A 16680-nucleotide genomic window follows, 5' to 3' on the forward strand; every position below is an offset into this window, starting at 1 on the left:
TTATCAATAAGTACAATTTATGATACATAATTTTTTAGACATATTTACCACAGCATGACTTCCCGAAATCCACTCGCACAAACTGTACTGTAAACGGCTCAAGCAGATTTACGTACCACCATGGATTTGTCTCATTCTTTAGCAATGTACACGAATCGTAGTTTCCATCCAAAGCTGCTTTTTGAGAAATTCCATCTTTATCTATCGAGGACTGCATCGAGGCTTTTCCACGCGCCACATCCAACACTGCAATTGACAAACATGAGTAAGAAATTAAAAATTCAATGTGTTTTAAAATCGCAAGCATGCACCCATATAAAAAATGAAGTTTTAAAATAATATTTTATGATCTAGAACTTCTCCATATACAATTAAATGCACGCACGCACGCACGCGCACGCACACACACACACAAAATAATAATATTCATGGGCGAAATTTACCAATCTGTCCGCGGAAAGAATACTTTTCGCAGTAGCTCTCTTCCGAGTTTTCATAATTTATACATGCCTCTAGACGCCATATTTACAGGGCGTCCATAATTAAAAGACGCTATTTTAAAGTAGCTTACAGGCGGAACCAGTCATCAGAAAAGTGTGAAATTTTGGAGAGGACTTCATGAAGTGGTGGGAATTTATTTCAAGGGAAAAAATTATTTGCACACGTCGCCACCAGAGGGCGTTTCACTTCGAATACCTGTAGTAAACATAAAAATTTATGTGATGTCACGCAGCAGCTACTATAAAACCTAGAAACAGCCGTGGAGATTTTGTTTCTCAATGTGTTTGCTGCTCGTAATGACGATAATTTTACGGGATCGTGCTTTAGTGGTCAAGTTGTTTTACGAAAACAGCAATTCCGCAGTAATCTACGGAAACATCGGACTTGGTAGAGGATTCGAAAAGGTCCAATGAATGTTAAAAACCATCGGAGTATGAAAACGAAATTTGAAACCACAGGATTCTTGGCTGTTCGTCCTGGAAGAGGAAGACAATCCGTTTCTATAGACGCAGTACAGGAGGTTTCGCTTCAGGTGGAAGAGGAGAGAGCTTCAAATTCTCGTGGTAGCACTAGCGTCAGGCGAGTAGCACAGCGTTGGACTGCCCATAAGATCATGCACGAAATATCCTCCGATACTATCCGTACAAACTTTAACTTGTGCAGCGGTTGCTTCCACATGATTATGACGCTCGAATCCGGTTCTCACTGCAGTTTCTAGCTTGCATTGAGGTAGATTCAGAATGGCTTTGGAATATCCTCTGGACAGACGAAGCGCATTTTCACTTGGATGGTGCAGTCAATACTCACAACTGCCGAATTTCGGAACCATAAAATCCGCACGCTATATTAGAGGTTCCGTTGCATTCACCAAAAGTGGCGATATGATGTGGATTTACTGCATCATTTATTCTCGGTCCCCACTTCTATGAAGAGCTACGTTCTACAGGTCCAGTGACATGTTCGATCACCGGGAAGCGATATGCATCGCTGTTACAGAACGAAATTGTTCCGGCTCTGCAAACACGTCACTGCCTCGCAGACACAATCTTCATGCAAGACGGAGCTCCTCCACACATTGCAGTGTGTGTTAAGAATGTTCTTAAAACACATTTTACAGAAGAACGTGTCATCAGCCGGCACTTCCCTAATCTATGGTCTCCCCAGACCTTAATCCATGCGATTTTTGGCTTTGGGGGGAATTTGAAACGTCTGGTAAGTCGAGACAATCCAAGAACTTTACCTGACGTTTTAAATGCAGCATTTCACGCCACGTGAACATTTCCCCGCACACACTTCGGTCAGTTGTGGAACATGCCATCTTGCGATTTCATATGGTATCTGAAAATGATGGCTATCATGTGAAACATGTTTTGTTGCAGTAACAATTATAAAAGTGTTTAACAATTGTTAAAATTGTAAACGTTTACCTAAATGCGTCATTTCTTAATAAAACCACAATAATAGTGCCACTAATTTTTTCCGCCTGAAACAAGTTCCCATCACTTCATGAAGTCCTCCATAAAATTTCCCAATTTTCTGATGACTGGTTCCACCTGTAGGCTACTTTAAAATAGGGTCTTTTAATCATGGACGTTCTATACAGGGTGGTAACGATCGACCGCCCAATAATTACACACGTGATTTCTTATGAAAAACTGATAAGGAAAAGTGGTTTTAGTTTTTTTGACCCATAATTAAATGAGTTATAACGCTTTAAAAATTGATTACGTCAGTTCAAAATCCTGCCAAATTCATCAAACGTATAACTTGTCGTTTTTTTAAATTGAACAATAATATAACCCTATGAAATCGAAAAAGCAAACCATTTTCTTTTCCTATTTTGTTATTGCGTGTGTGTATGTGTGCGCGCGCACGCACTTTTCAAATTTTTACGCGGTTTTTAAATATTACGATTTTCTAAGGTTTTTGAGTTCATCCGTAAGAATAAAAAACTACTGCCGCCCTAAAAATTCTCAAATTGTGTTACTCGCCATGTGTTAGTTAAAGGAACCTCGGATTTAGAAAAGTTAACCCAAGTATTTTTTTAAATAAATATTGAATTCTCAGATTTTTGAAATCTATACATTTTTTCAAACTTTAAAATTCATAAAATTCTAACGGATGATCAGGTATCGAAGTTCGAGGTTCACTTATTAAAACAGGCCGTATAAATATTTCTACAAAATTTCAGAATTTTTGGTGTAGTAGGTGTTTTCTAATCTTAAGGATGAGCGCAAAAACTGCAATTTGTGAAAATCGCGTTCGAAGCGTTTTTTCTTGCTCACGTTTATACTATAATGCATTTAATCTTATAATAATCTATAATCTTAAAAATATTTCATTCAATTGTGAAACTCAAATGCAAAAAATTTCGTTTCGATTGAGTTAATTTTTTTAAAAATTAAAGTCATGTTTTTGAAAAATCAATTTCAGGGGTCATGACACTCCTTATATTAATAAAGTATCTCCAACAATTTTGAGATGAGATTTTTTTTTTTTCCAGTTCCGATTCAGAAGTTTTGGAAGATTTGCATGTTTCATCACAGCTTTTGATTATAATTCTGCAACACAATTAACTGTACAAGTACTACAACAGTAATACAACAGGCATAATGAATGAAATCGATCACAGTTACAAACTGTCACGATTACAGTCTAACAATTACAGTTTGAAATTTTTACGGCATCTCATTTATGTTATGAATGTGCATGAAACAGTAGTTCCTCCTCAAAGCCATATCTGGAACAACGGACAGTAAAGACATGGCTTTCATTTCGAAAATTGAGAACCGAGGGGGGAGGTAACCATGAGATGTTTCGGAAAGAAATTAAGAAACGAAATATATATAAGAGCAAAGAGAGCCCGCAAAATTAGTAGTGCCTAGACGGCGACGAGTCCGTCTCTGTTAAGAGTGGGCCCGGGCAAATGACCCCTTATGAATACACCTTTTTTTCTGACATGACAAGCACAATTATTTTTAATTGGTTATTTGTTTTGGCACAGCTGGACCTAATTGGTCCTTGTTCCACAAAAATCAAAATCCAAACCAATAAATACGCCCTAGAATAAACCTGGAATAAAAAAATTTTAAGGTAGTCCAAAGCTTGTTAAAAGGTAAAGTGAAACTTTATTAATATTTCAGCGCGATAAAAATCCATTGCAGTCAAAAGGAAATGAAAAATCTTCATTGCAACATGCAGATTCGGTATGAAAATGTGACTCGATGAACAATCAATAGAAAATATCCGAGAAACCACTATGGTAATTATTTTTAATGTGTCAATTCATAAAATGACTAGTTTGATTGAAAGTTTCTGATCGAATCGTTGTGATTGTTTTACAGTTTTTGTTATTGTTTACTATTGTTTTACAGTTTTTGTTATTGTTTACTATTGTTTTACAGTTTTTGTTATTGTTTACTATTGTTTTACAGTTTTTGTTATTGTTTACTATTGTTTTACAGTTTTTGTTATTGTTTACTATTGTTTTACTAATTTTGTTATTGTTTACTATTGTTTTACTAATTTTGTTATTGTTTAATATTGTTTTACTAATTTTGTTATTGTTTAATATTGTTTTACTATACACAATCAAATAAAGCCTATCACAGAGAAGTTTTCACTCTTTCCACAGGAAGGCTCGCCTCTCACTTTGACATTCACTGGATTAGTGCAGTTTTTGAAATTGAGTTTAATATCAAATAGATCGGGTAAATATTGGAACGACTTTTCTCATCATTTCATCAAGCATTCTTATTGGATCTAAGTGTGTTTATTTTTCATTGGACTTTCAAGTAGAAAATGACCTCTTTCGAAGTTTCAACGGTGGCTAGTAGTCAGATATACATTAATCCAACAGTACAAATACAAATACAACGCCACAACAGGCAAATTGCCCAACGAGGTGGCTGACTTAAGAACATCATGGATCCCCGAGCCCCTACCTACTACAGCTACACCACACATGCACCCCCCCCCCCCCGCGGAACCCCCCAACGAATCGGTACATGCGGGAATGTGCGTGTAGTGCAACCTGACGTAGAGTTTGTTTCTGTGTAATGCTTGTTATGTGTAGTGCTGTCATCTGCCCCCAGTTTTACTAACTATGAGTGAAGTGTTATGGTTGAATGATTTACCGTTGTAGGACTGTTGCTCTCTGTGGCGAGACTTTTTAACGGGGAGATCGGCTCGCATTTGCGCCTTGAAGTTGGGAACCACAGAAAACCAACTTCAGCCGACCACCACTGTGGGGTTCGAACCCGGATAGCAAATGGTAATTCACGTTGATCTGTCGTCTGTGAGAAAACTTTGGCGATCAATAAAGAAATTTAGTAGTAACCGTATCCGCAGTACGGAATAACACAAAGATAATGTTTTCTACTATATTTACCACAGATTGGTATGCCAGGTGGAATCCAAGTGCCATTCTCCAAGCAGAGTCTTCGAGTTGGTCCTAAGAGATCAAATCCAGGCTCACAACTGTAGGAAACAACTGTTCCAGTCTGAATCTTCTTTGTGTTGAAAGTCACGTTTGAATGAAGAGGAGAACCTGGATATCCGCATGCATAAACTCCTGAAATCATATTCTAATTACGTCACACGGAAATGAATGAAAAATAGATTGTGCCAAACAAAATATGCAATTATTAAATAATTGTAACAGACACTATATAGGTTCATATCATCTTATATAGTTGTTAATAAGAGATATCATTCATAGTTCACTACAACTTGACGAAGAGTTACGAATAGTAATAATTAAGGAAGGATAAAAGCTAAATTACTTCTATGAATTCCACGTGAGATTAATTTAAGCACACGAAAGCTGTTCCGAAAATAACGAGCCTGACGAAATGAAACAAATGAAATAGGGTTTACGGAAAATTCACCGCCAACAATTCACCGCCGGAAAATTCACCGACAACAATTCACCGCCATGCTATTCACCGCTAGGAAAATTCACCGACCAACAATTCACCGCCATGCTATTCACCGCTAGGAAAATTCACCGACCAACAATTCACCGCCATGCAATTCACCGCTAGGAAAATTCACCGCTAGGAAAATTCACCGACCAACAATTCACCGCCATGCAATTCACCGACCAACAATTCACCGACGACAGTTCGATGCGAGTCAGTTAGCGAGGGAATGAGCGATTGAGTTACTGAGTGAGTGAGTGACCCAGTGAGTGACTGAGTGACCGAGTGAGTAAGTGATTCAGTGAGCGAGTGGGTTACTGATTCAATGAGCGAGTAAGTCAGTCCGTGAGTGAGTGAGCGAGCTGCTAAGTGAGTGAGCGATCTAGTGAGTGAGTGGTCACTCAATCACTTACTTACTCGGTCACTCACTGGGTCACTCACTCGGTCACTCAATCACTTACTTACTCGGTCACTCAGTCACTCACTGGGTCACTCAATCACTTACTCACTCGGTCACTCAATCACTCGGTAACTCAATCACTTACTTACTCGGTCACTCACTCACTCGGTCACTCAGTCACTCACTGGGTCACTCACTCACTCGGTCACTCAATCACTTACTCACTCGGTCGCTCAATCACTTACTCACTCGGTCGCTCAATCACTGACTCAGTCACTCAATCACTGACTCGGTCACTCAATCACTTACTCACTCGGTCGCTCAATCACTGACTCAGTCACTCAATCACTGACTCGGTCACTCAATCACTGACTCACTGGGTCACTCACTCAATCACTGACTCACTGGGTCACTCACTCACTCAGTAACTCAATCGCTCACTCCCTCGCATTGAACTGTTGTCGGTGAATTGCTAGTCGGTGAATTTTCCTAGTGGTGAATTGCATGGCGGTGAATTGTCGGTCGGTGAATTTTCCTAGCGGTGAATTGCATGGCGGTGAATTGTTGGTCGGTGAATTTTCCTAGCGGTGAATAGCATGGCGGTGAATTGTTGGTCGGTGAATTTTCCTAGCGGTGAATTGTTGGTCGGTGAATTTTCCGGCGGTGAATTGTTGTCGGTGAATTGCTGGCGGTGAATTTTCCGGACACGATGAAATAGATACCGTATTCCCCCGCCGGAAAGCAGTGAGGAAGACCAACATGCCGTTAATAATCGTTTTTTATTGTATGACGGGAAACTCAAGTCAAATATTTCGGGAAATTTTTGTATATCTTTTTCCTAAAAATCCATTGAATTCACTGTGAATGCGTACAATAATTCCTTTTAAAACTCGCTTTTCCCGGTGTGCTGTTAACGCACCAGACCCTATATTCAAAAAGCTGGTGTCCCCAATAATGTGGGGTAATACGGTATATGTTTTCATAGGATGACATTCATAGGTTTGCAGATTTCAACCAATAGGAAATCAACATCACGTTTCAGACAATAGGAAACGAGCAGTGAGTGGTGAAAATTACGAAAACGTCACCTTTCCGAGCTTTCTTCACAGCATAATAATAATACTAAAATCGTAAGGCAGTGGTGGCATTTTACAAAGCATTTAAATTAAAATAATTTGGATACAGAACCTTAAAGACCAATTGTGACAATTTAAATCTTTTCCCTCCTCATACAAGCACTCACACTTTTTACACATACATCACTCTCTTGTCTGTCTCCTCACACTGGGCCCCCAGGGGTCCCTTGCCCTTAAGCCAGTTTATTTACCGACCAGGCACTGGCATTAAAATTCTGGCTCTGGACCTTCATAGGCGTACACTGGATTTTCTCGGGGGGGGGGGGAAGGAGATGTTTTTCAACTGCAAAAAATGACACTATAATCTCGGCTGTGGAGTTGGATGTAATGTTTTATGCATTGAAATGTATCCCTCATTACCTTTTAGGCCGATTAAATTTATGGAATGAGCCAGATTGGTCAGCGGCAGGAGTTTGTATACTCATGATGTACACCAGTGATGGTAACCGTTTCCTATTTGGAGCCAATACAAAGATCACAAACCTTATGGCATGGTAATAAATTTTTATCATCGCTCCAATTTTGGGTTGCCAGACATCCTGTATAATATGGGATTGTCTCATAACATGTTATGAAGAGAAATCTTCACACAGTGTCTCGAAAAATTAAGAAAATGTGCCCTTTTCTTTTGAAAATTATTTTACGAACTCTGTTTTTGCTTTGTAGAAAGTAAGTATTGTATAGCACTCCAGCCTGCCCGGCTTTTTTGCTATCCGGCCAGCCCTTCCACAAAATTAGGCCGGATGTTCAGAGCCTACTGTACTTGATATAACGATGAATCACTCTACAATGATTTTTTTTTTTAAATCTTGTTTGGAAGTGCCTATAGTCCAATGTTAAACTCCTCCCGATACAACGATATCCTCTACTACGATAAATCCCTCTATAACGATATTCTTTAAGGGATTTTGAAACCGCTAAAACGATATTTTTTTTAAATTTCACTCAAAATCATCTTGAATTCAATTTTAACTTCGTCACTTGTTTTGACTCTTTCAAGGGCGTCCAATAACACATCGATGTTTTGCACCACATAATCACCGTTGACACTTTCTGTGTAAGACAACAACGTACGTGCAATACAGTAAACTTATTTACTGGGGCAATGGATCTTAATAGGTTTTGTTAATCAACCAATCAATTCCAATTTTTCGCTTTCAAGAGCATTTTTAAGGTACTAACAACGCAGATCTAGAAAAAATTTTAACCGCAGAAATTCGGTGGCACGTGATTACAATGTTCCTTCCCGATATAACGATAACCTCTCTACAACGATATTTTTCTTGGTTCAGAGGGTATCGTTATATCGAAGTTTAACTGTACGTACAGACACAAACATAAAATAAATTCTGACCTCAAAGATCTGAAACGTCCTTCCAGCAGATCTAAAGGGGAATCTTGAATGTGGTTCAGAGAAAACAGCTTTTATACAGTAATTAGACACGTTATATATATATATGTATATTGTACATTTGTTCATAGTTTATACAGTAAAATCCCTCTTTTACGGACGAATTTTTTTTGTCTCGCCGGTGTCCGCAAAAGAAAGGTTTTACTGTAAAAGATATTTCTTTTTAAAAATTTATAGATGTCAATGAACATTTTTTTTTCTCCTCACAAAAATGTGCCTAACAACTCTTCTATTCCTTCCGATTTCATTATATACGAATTAAATTTTCATTGCCGCTCTGCGGACTGAACGATATTTTTCCTAAAAGTAGCGAAATTGGTATCTGCGGATAAATACCAGGAAACTACGGTAAATAAGAGAAGTCCGTTATCATCGTAAACTTATGTCGTACTTCAAATATGTTCTGACATTTTAACAGGATAAATATAAAAAAAGTCAACGTTAATATATTACTTACCAGCGATCACGGACGAAAGTCCCACAAAAAAAAAACGCACTCCGCTTTGAGTGAGTTCCATCCGGGAACACCGAATATCGTCGTAACCGAAGTGACCCGATATGTTCGCCCGGTTTCTTTCTTTTTCTGTTATTGAATGGTTTTGCTGGTCACGTTTAATGCTCGAGCGAATTTCCTCGCGACCCTGAAGAAGTAATTAATGCGTGAAATCTTGGAAGAACACATGGCGCGGGGGAAGCTCTTTCTTTCTTTCCTTTTAGATGGTAAGCACATTGAAGTAAAACTGGTATTTTACTTCACGAACCGAAACGAAACGCGCCTTCTCTCTAGCTCTTTATCCCCTCTTTACCTGTCTGACTTTTTTGATTACTGATCTTTGTGCTGTATGTGAAGAACGAGTAAGCATATGTGGCCAAATGCTACAAAGATTAGTTTTTCCATCCAGGTTACTCACTCATCAAGTTTCCTTTGCCGCACAAACGGTTTTTCATTAAAAAAAATACTCGCACGAACTTTATCATTTAAGGAAGGAAATCACAAGGGGAAAAAAGTTATCGATCCCGCATCCAGGGCCGCAACTAGGGGGGGGAGGGGAGCAGGCTAGTCCGATATCCCGGTTGCTGGACCAGAGGGGGCGCAAACTTCACCCTTTACACTCTCCTTCAACATTGCAAGGGGGTGCCAAAAAACGGGCTTGTCCCGGCTGACCAAGCATTTAATTGCAGCCCTGCTTACGTTATTAACCAGTGGAATTGTATTAATGAACATGATTAATGAGAGAAATGCAATCAATCATCGATACATTTTCGTGCTGTGTAATTGATAAGTGAACTAAAGGTGTTAAACCTTGATGATTAGTGAATCAAAGTGTCACAGTTAATAACAGCATTGCACTTGGCTTTACATAAGATATCACACAGTTTTTTACGGGTAAAGAATCTCGAGACTTGGCTTCATTTTTTACCTGAAATGTTTTTGATGAGATTTCTCTTCTTTTTTTTTGTAGTTCCATAGTCCTTCTTTTTTGACGCTGGGTACCTTTTGGACATCGTTTTATTTTTTAAAAATTACATTTTGTACATTGTTTCACTACATAAAATACCCATGCGTTAAAAATCCTTCTTACTAGGATGACCACATGATTCGAATTTAAAAAACATTCGAGTAATTTCTCTATCCCGACCCTATTCTTGAAAATATTTATTTATTTATTTATTTAATACCACGCTACAGAAAACAATCCAATTACAGCAAGGTATGACCGAAACATTGTAAATATAATAAAATCAAACAGAATAGAATGCAATACACAGATATGAAACATATAAAAAAAACACAAACACTAGTCAATACCAAATAAGTAAAATAAAGGTCTGTATAAAATCACCGGATCAATTAAAAATGAAAATAAATAAAAACACACGAGACGATTAAAAAAAAAATGAAAAATGAATAAACAAAGAAAAGTAAATATTTAACAGTCAAATACAAGAAATCACTATTTAAATATATATATATATATAAAAAAAAAATCGCTGATCAATCGGAGAGAAGAAGCTCTTTGAATTTACCAATAGGAGTCGCAAATATATCAAATTCATCAGGTAAGCTATTATACAAAATACAAAATCTGTTAATAGCACAAGACATACCAATCAATGTCCTAAAGTGAGCTACATAGAATAATTTATTTGACCTTGTGTTGTACCGTGTGACCAAGAATCCAATTTTTGATAACAGAAAAGAACAATCGACATTACCATTAACCAACTTCCAGAAAAATTTCAAAAGTATGAAATTTCTTCTCTTTTGGAGACTGGTAATTAAAAAAATTTGTCGGAGAAAAGTTGTCGAAATTGTAATGTCATATGCTCTAAATTTCTTAAAATACAAATATCGCATAAATGAGTTTTGTATAATTTCAATATCATCAATAGCATTACTGTAATGAGGATTCCAAACAACAGATGCATATTCAAGTTTAGATCGTATTATAGAATTGAAAAGAACAATCATTGTATCCAAATTGGTGAAATCTTTAGTTATTCTTTTAAGGCAACCGAGTTTGCGATACGAATTACTACAAATATCGTTAATATGGTCACGAAAGGAAAAATCAGAGGTGTAAATTACACCCAAGTCGGTAGCAGAATATCTTCTCTGTAAAATATCAGTTCCAATATAATAAGAGTATGTGATAGGATTTTTCCTACGGGTGTAAGACATAACAAAGCATTTGTTAATATTCAAGTGTAGATGATTTTCGATACACCAGTGGTAAATGTGGGTTAATTTATCTTGAACAATAGAACAAGATTCAAAATTTACAATAAAGTCAAATATTTTAAAATCATCAGCAAATAATAAGCAATTATGAAAAGCAGCGGCAAGGTCATTAATAAAAATAAGAAACAATAGCGGTCCAAGGACAGACCCCTGAGGGACTCCAGATGTTGCACAAAATCCATCACTAAGAGACGAGAAAAAAAATACAAAAATCAATCTGTTTTTTAGATACGAAGCAAAAAATTTACATGTATCATCGCAGAAACCAATTTTTTTTAATTTGTACATCAATATAGAGTGGTTAACACAATCAAATGCTTTAGCGAAATCTGTGTAAATTACATCGAGCTGGATTTTATTAGCTATGGCTTCAACAATATGAGTATTGAGGGAAAGAAGATTGGTAACCGTAGATCTATTTCTAACAAAACCATGCTGATTTGGGGAGATACAGGTGTTAATTTGCGCATAGATTTGATCATATAAAATAGACTCAAATATTTTAGCGAAAGGTGACAGAATGGCCACACCTCTATAATTTTCAATTTTATGTCTATCCCCTTTTTTAATAATTGGAACGATTCTTGCTTTCTTCCATTCATCCGGAAAGATCCCATTTTTAACAGACATATTAAAAATTAATAAAAGTGGATACAGCAAATGCTCAGCACACGCCTTGACAAAATATGGAGGTATACCATCAATACTTCTGGAGCCACTCCCCTTCAATCTTTTTATACTACATTTGATGTCATTTACGGAGATATAAGGAATATTGACAACATCAGAAGAAACAGGAAAGTTGTTGTAATATGTCCAGGTTTATCATCGTTTCGTAATTTCACACAACTATGGTCCAACATTTTCTAGATTTATCATCATAACTTCTGGATTCAAGATATTTTTTTTTTATATTGCCTGTAGAATGATCAAGCATTACTATTAAACATTTTTTTTGTTCCTTACGTAGCTCAAATACGGATTTTTTAAAAATTTAATTTTGGACCATAGTCGTATCATGATGTCCCAACTGTAGTCCACAAATGTTTCGTGTTATAAATCGTTTACCAACCGCTTGAGAACCTATAACTTCGCTTACGAATCAGTTGAGAGAATGTACTACAACTATATCATACGATGTTCAATAGTTTTTAATAAAAAAGGCATATGTGCAAAAGACAGACGTAAATTACATATTTATTTATTTATTTTAATGCAACCACTTTTTCTTACAAAAAAGAAATACAGTTTGAATCGAGACAAAATCAATGAACATTCATTAAATTATTGAAACCAAAATGAACCATCTTCTGTTTAACACATCACCAAGATTTACGTTTTTTTTACCCCGTATGTCCTTACGCTCAGGCACACGGAAGAGTTTCCTTGTGGTGCTTTGTTGCTTTGGTTTTTGTATTGAATGTTTAATACCCTTTTTAGGCAGTTGAAAAAGGCAGTCTTCATTTTCTGGCCACATGTATTTTATATGAGATCCTTTGGCTTCCACTGTCACAACTTGCCCAGGCCAGTATTCCTCTTCATAATTTACAATTACAAATTCATCATATACAGGCATATAATCATCACTCAAGATCTCGTGGTTTGTTGGATGCCCAAAGGCCTCATCAGAGTTTGACGAGTTCAGTGAAGTATCTGAAGCCAAGGAATCATCTTCAACAAGTTATGTTCTTGACCTTTCAGAACCCTCAAGCTAATATGAGAACTGAGGAGGTCAATAGTTTCACATAAAGACTAGAAGAACGTAGCTAAGAAGGGGTTCTTTGAAATTCGACAAGTAAAGAGGTAGGGGAAAGGAGTTCAATGGGGTGGGGGGGGGGGGGTGTATGGAGAAATCATACCGAGCCAAAACCGCTGTAGCTATAAGTATGAAATTTGGTTAGTGTTTTTGTAATGTAGAGTCTCACTCTGAGAAGGGATTTTTCACAATTCACCCCACTAAGCGAGGGGGCTTCAAATGTTATACGGAGCAATCATCACTGAGTCGAAATTGCTGAAGCCATAAATATGAAATTTAGTCAGTATAATGTTTTATAATGTAGATACACATTATAAGACGGGATTTTTTTTTCCTCCCCCAAGGGAGTCATGAGAGGTTCAAATGTTATATGGGGAAATCATCGACGAGTAATTTTTCAAATTACCAAATCCAATCGAGCGAAGCCGCTCGTAACAGCTAGTGGTCCATAAAAATGGATGGACCATAGTTGAGAGAAAAAAGTACTATTTTCTATATCTTTCCTATAAATATTTCCGAACACATGCAACTGTGAAAATGTTTATTAAACATATATAAATACTAAATTACAGAACATCAACAGCGTAGAACAGCTTGTTGTAACTTGTAACCCAGAAAGTTCGAAGCTGACAAGATAGCGTGTAAAACGTAACCCCCAACGCAGGAAAATATCAGACAGAGGGCATTCTAACCCCATCTACATATTAAACTATCCATGCTCTTTGCTTTAGTATTTAGGTAGTCCACTAGATGTTGTTAGCATTTCAATTATCAATGTTTTAGTGAGCACGGATGGTTGGACCATAGTTGTGTGAAATTACAGTACCTCACTTTTGGACATCGTTTGGACATATGTCTCCTATTTTATTCTAGTTCTGTTAAATTCGTAATATTTACAGGAATCGCGGACGAGTTAATTTGCATAACTTATAAATTGCATAACTGCGACAAAAATTTTCACTTTCATCTTTGTGTGTTGATGTTCATCTCATATTTTTGTCGTGCGTAACAAATACGTACATATACAGGTCAAATTCAGATTGGTTCTCATTATCCCCCCCCCCTCTCCATAATTGTAACTTCAAATATTAATATTCATCTCAAATGTTCAACTATTTCTCATACTTAGAAGATTCCGATTTTCCGTACTTTTCTCGGTGTAATTTGATTGCTCTGCCTATACACGTTCTGTACATATGCTCTATCAGAACCTTTTTCAGACGATGAGAAACTGCGACGCAAAGCTTGTTGAAAGCAAAGTTAATGCAGCTTTGCTCTCTAACATAAATCTCACACAAATGATGGGTAAGGTGCGGCCCGTACAGAAGTTCTATCCCGGCCCGCGGCAGATTTCAATATAATGGAATAGAAATTTTCGATTTTAGTGTTTTAAAAAAAATCATTTAAGGGGATAATGCTCCTTTTTTTCCATATGAAAAATATAGTTGTGACAATTTTAGTAGAAATGATTTTAAAAAATTGCATGTGCAATAAATGGAAGAAATGTGCAGAAAATGGAAGAAATGTGCAATAAATGAAAGAAATGTGCAGAAAATGGAAGAAATGTGCAATAAATGGAAGAAATGTGCAGAAAATGGAAGAAATGTGCAATAAATGGAAGAAATGTGCAGAAAATGGAAGAAATGTGCAATAAATGGAAGAAATGTGCAATAAATGGAAGAAATGTGCAATAAATATGCATATAGTTATCAAAATAGACTCATTTATTTTTTTACAGTTGTAAAGGATAAACCATTGTCTCTCATTTGCAATAAAACTGTGGCTGTCTCCAAAGTTTAATAGTACAACGCATCTAATCCGGCCACTTCATTTCTAAGCATAAAACTTCCAATTACGAATCAATGTCCGACCCGCAAAATTTTTTTCTTTTTTTTTGGTCCGCTCCTAAAAAGCTTGCCCGTCACTATCTTACACAATAAGTGGCCCTCCCCCCCACCCCCATGAAATCACGTGATTCACGAAGCGCATGATTATTTTCCACGTTAACAAGCACTCTGCACATCTGTGGCAGGTGCAGCATACTAATATGCTTCACATCTCTTTCCACCACAAGACATCTCTTTCTTTCCCACCACTAAAGATCGTTCAGTGCATTCAAATATTCTCCTCATGAACAAGAGATGTTCCCGAAATTTTCTGCTTTTTGAGTTAATAGTTATATTAGTTCTATTCGTCAGAGTGACTAAAATAGAAATTGGTATGAGGTATTTTTTAGATTAGTTTGTACATCGATCATTAGTTCAAATAAAGGCTAATTTTTCCATTTCATTTTAAAGTGCATAAAGCATGGCCATCATTACTAAAAGAGCTTTATTTGCTTAAATCAACTTCTGAATGTTTGAAATAACATTGATAATTCCGGTATTGCAATGATGGCATTCAATCGCTGTCAATATGAATTTTTTTCAAGCAATTCTATCTCGGACCTGCAAAGACACTCTACTTTCAATACCTTTTCAAGAACTATGTAGAATCATACATTATCTTTTATACACTATTACTATTTATAAATCTGAGTTTTATTACTATTTATTTATCAGGCTACTCTTTTTGTGTTTCTGACGGTAACCAATCATAACATAAGCAGCCGGAACACCATAGAAAAACTGTTGAGGTTGTGGCAATACCCAAGTTTGAGTTACGCCCTTCTACCAATGATTGTTTGAATTTCACCCTATTTTCGTGACAAAAGCCGTCGTTGGTGTAAGTTCATTTTTCTCAACCTTTCTCCAACACCAGCACACACAGTTAGCATCATCTAAGTTGATGATTGGCTACTGAATTCGGAAAGTTGTTTTTAGCCAAACTTTTCAACAGCTGACCGACCAATGACCACAACCAGCTTTGAGAACGAGAGCAATTAATAGGCCAAACGAGCGACAGTTTTTAAAGACAAAAATTAATGAAGGTATGTTCGTCTCATGCGACATGCAGGAATCGTTCATTTTCATCCCGTGTCAACCCCCGCTACATCTAGGTGGTGATTGCAGTCACCGTGGCATCTACAAGACGATCGTAGTCAACTGAGAAAGCTGATATGCAGTCGTGTGGGCATCGTGATGGACATACATTGCGAAGACTCGTGTTCGATCCTCACAGGCGGTGCAATGGTAGTCGGATGAAGTTTATTTTCTATGGTTTCCCACCCACACACAACATTGCACGTCATGTCATTGTCGTTTTTATTACAAAAGCCGTCTTCCATGGCTTTTTCAATAAAAATTAAATTAAATGTGAAGAAGATAAAAGAATTCATAACAGCGTTATCAATCAGAGGTGGCCTGAGCAAGGGTGAAAGGAGTGCGGTGAATCCGGGCAGCATGTTATAAGGGGCGGCAGCTTGAGCTTTCGTTGTATACAGAAATTTTTGAAAGTTTCCTGAAGTAAAAATTCACATGACATCATGCTTTTGAGCCACACGTTGATAACATTCGGCAAACTTCAGAAAAAGACAGGCCTATGACCGTAATACCGGAATCAAAATTGTACTCTATCGCAAGGGACAGGTGTGCTCTGAATTTTGGCGCTCTCAAACAGTAATTTTTCCGAAACAGCCAAACAAACGCAAAAGAAATACTGTATGTGGCAACACGCGTAAACGGTGGATCTAATTCAGGCCTAAGGTCACAGTTGCTGACACTGTCACCAGATTGCGACTTATCCAAGGACGATGCCACTCTCCACCCTTCCTCACACTCCATATGGCACCCACATTCTACTGCAGGGTCCCTAGGCTGGGATCATTAGCGGGCCTCTAGTCAGATTTTTCGCAGGGCCCTCCATAATGAAT

At 37.2% G+C, this 16680-nt stretch overlaps 1 protein-coding gene across 1 annotated transcript in view; it reads right to left on the bottom strand.

Moving 5' to 3' along the window:
• Positions 1 to 9005, bottom strand: part of LOC149064607 (uncharacterized) — a 34264-nt gene extending 25259 nt beyond the window's left edge. Inside the window, exons 1-3 of the mRNA XM_089254973.1 lie at positions 8828 to 9005; positions 4892 to 5074; positions 49 to 246 (exon numbers count right to left, since the gene is read on the bottom strand). Coding sequence (XP_089111099.1) covers positions 49 to 246; positions 4892 to 5074; positions 8828 to 8888 — 442 coding nt within the window. The 5' untranslated portion in view covers positions 8889 to 9005. The remainder of the gene's footprint in view (positions 1 to 48; positions 247 to 4891; positions 5075 to 8827) is intronic.
• Positions 9006 to 16680: the final 7675 nt, after the last annotated feature.

This window comes from Pholcus phalangioides, unplaced genomic scaffold (genome assembly GCF_987345545.1).
Source record: "Pholcus phalangioides strain wild (caught in Gottingen) unplaced genomic scaffold, Ppha-v1.0 ptg000042l_1, whole genome shotgun sequence".
NCBI lineage: Eukaryota > Metazoa > Arthropoda > Arachnida > Araneae > Pholcidae > Pholcus > Pholcus phalangioides.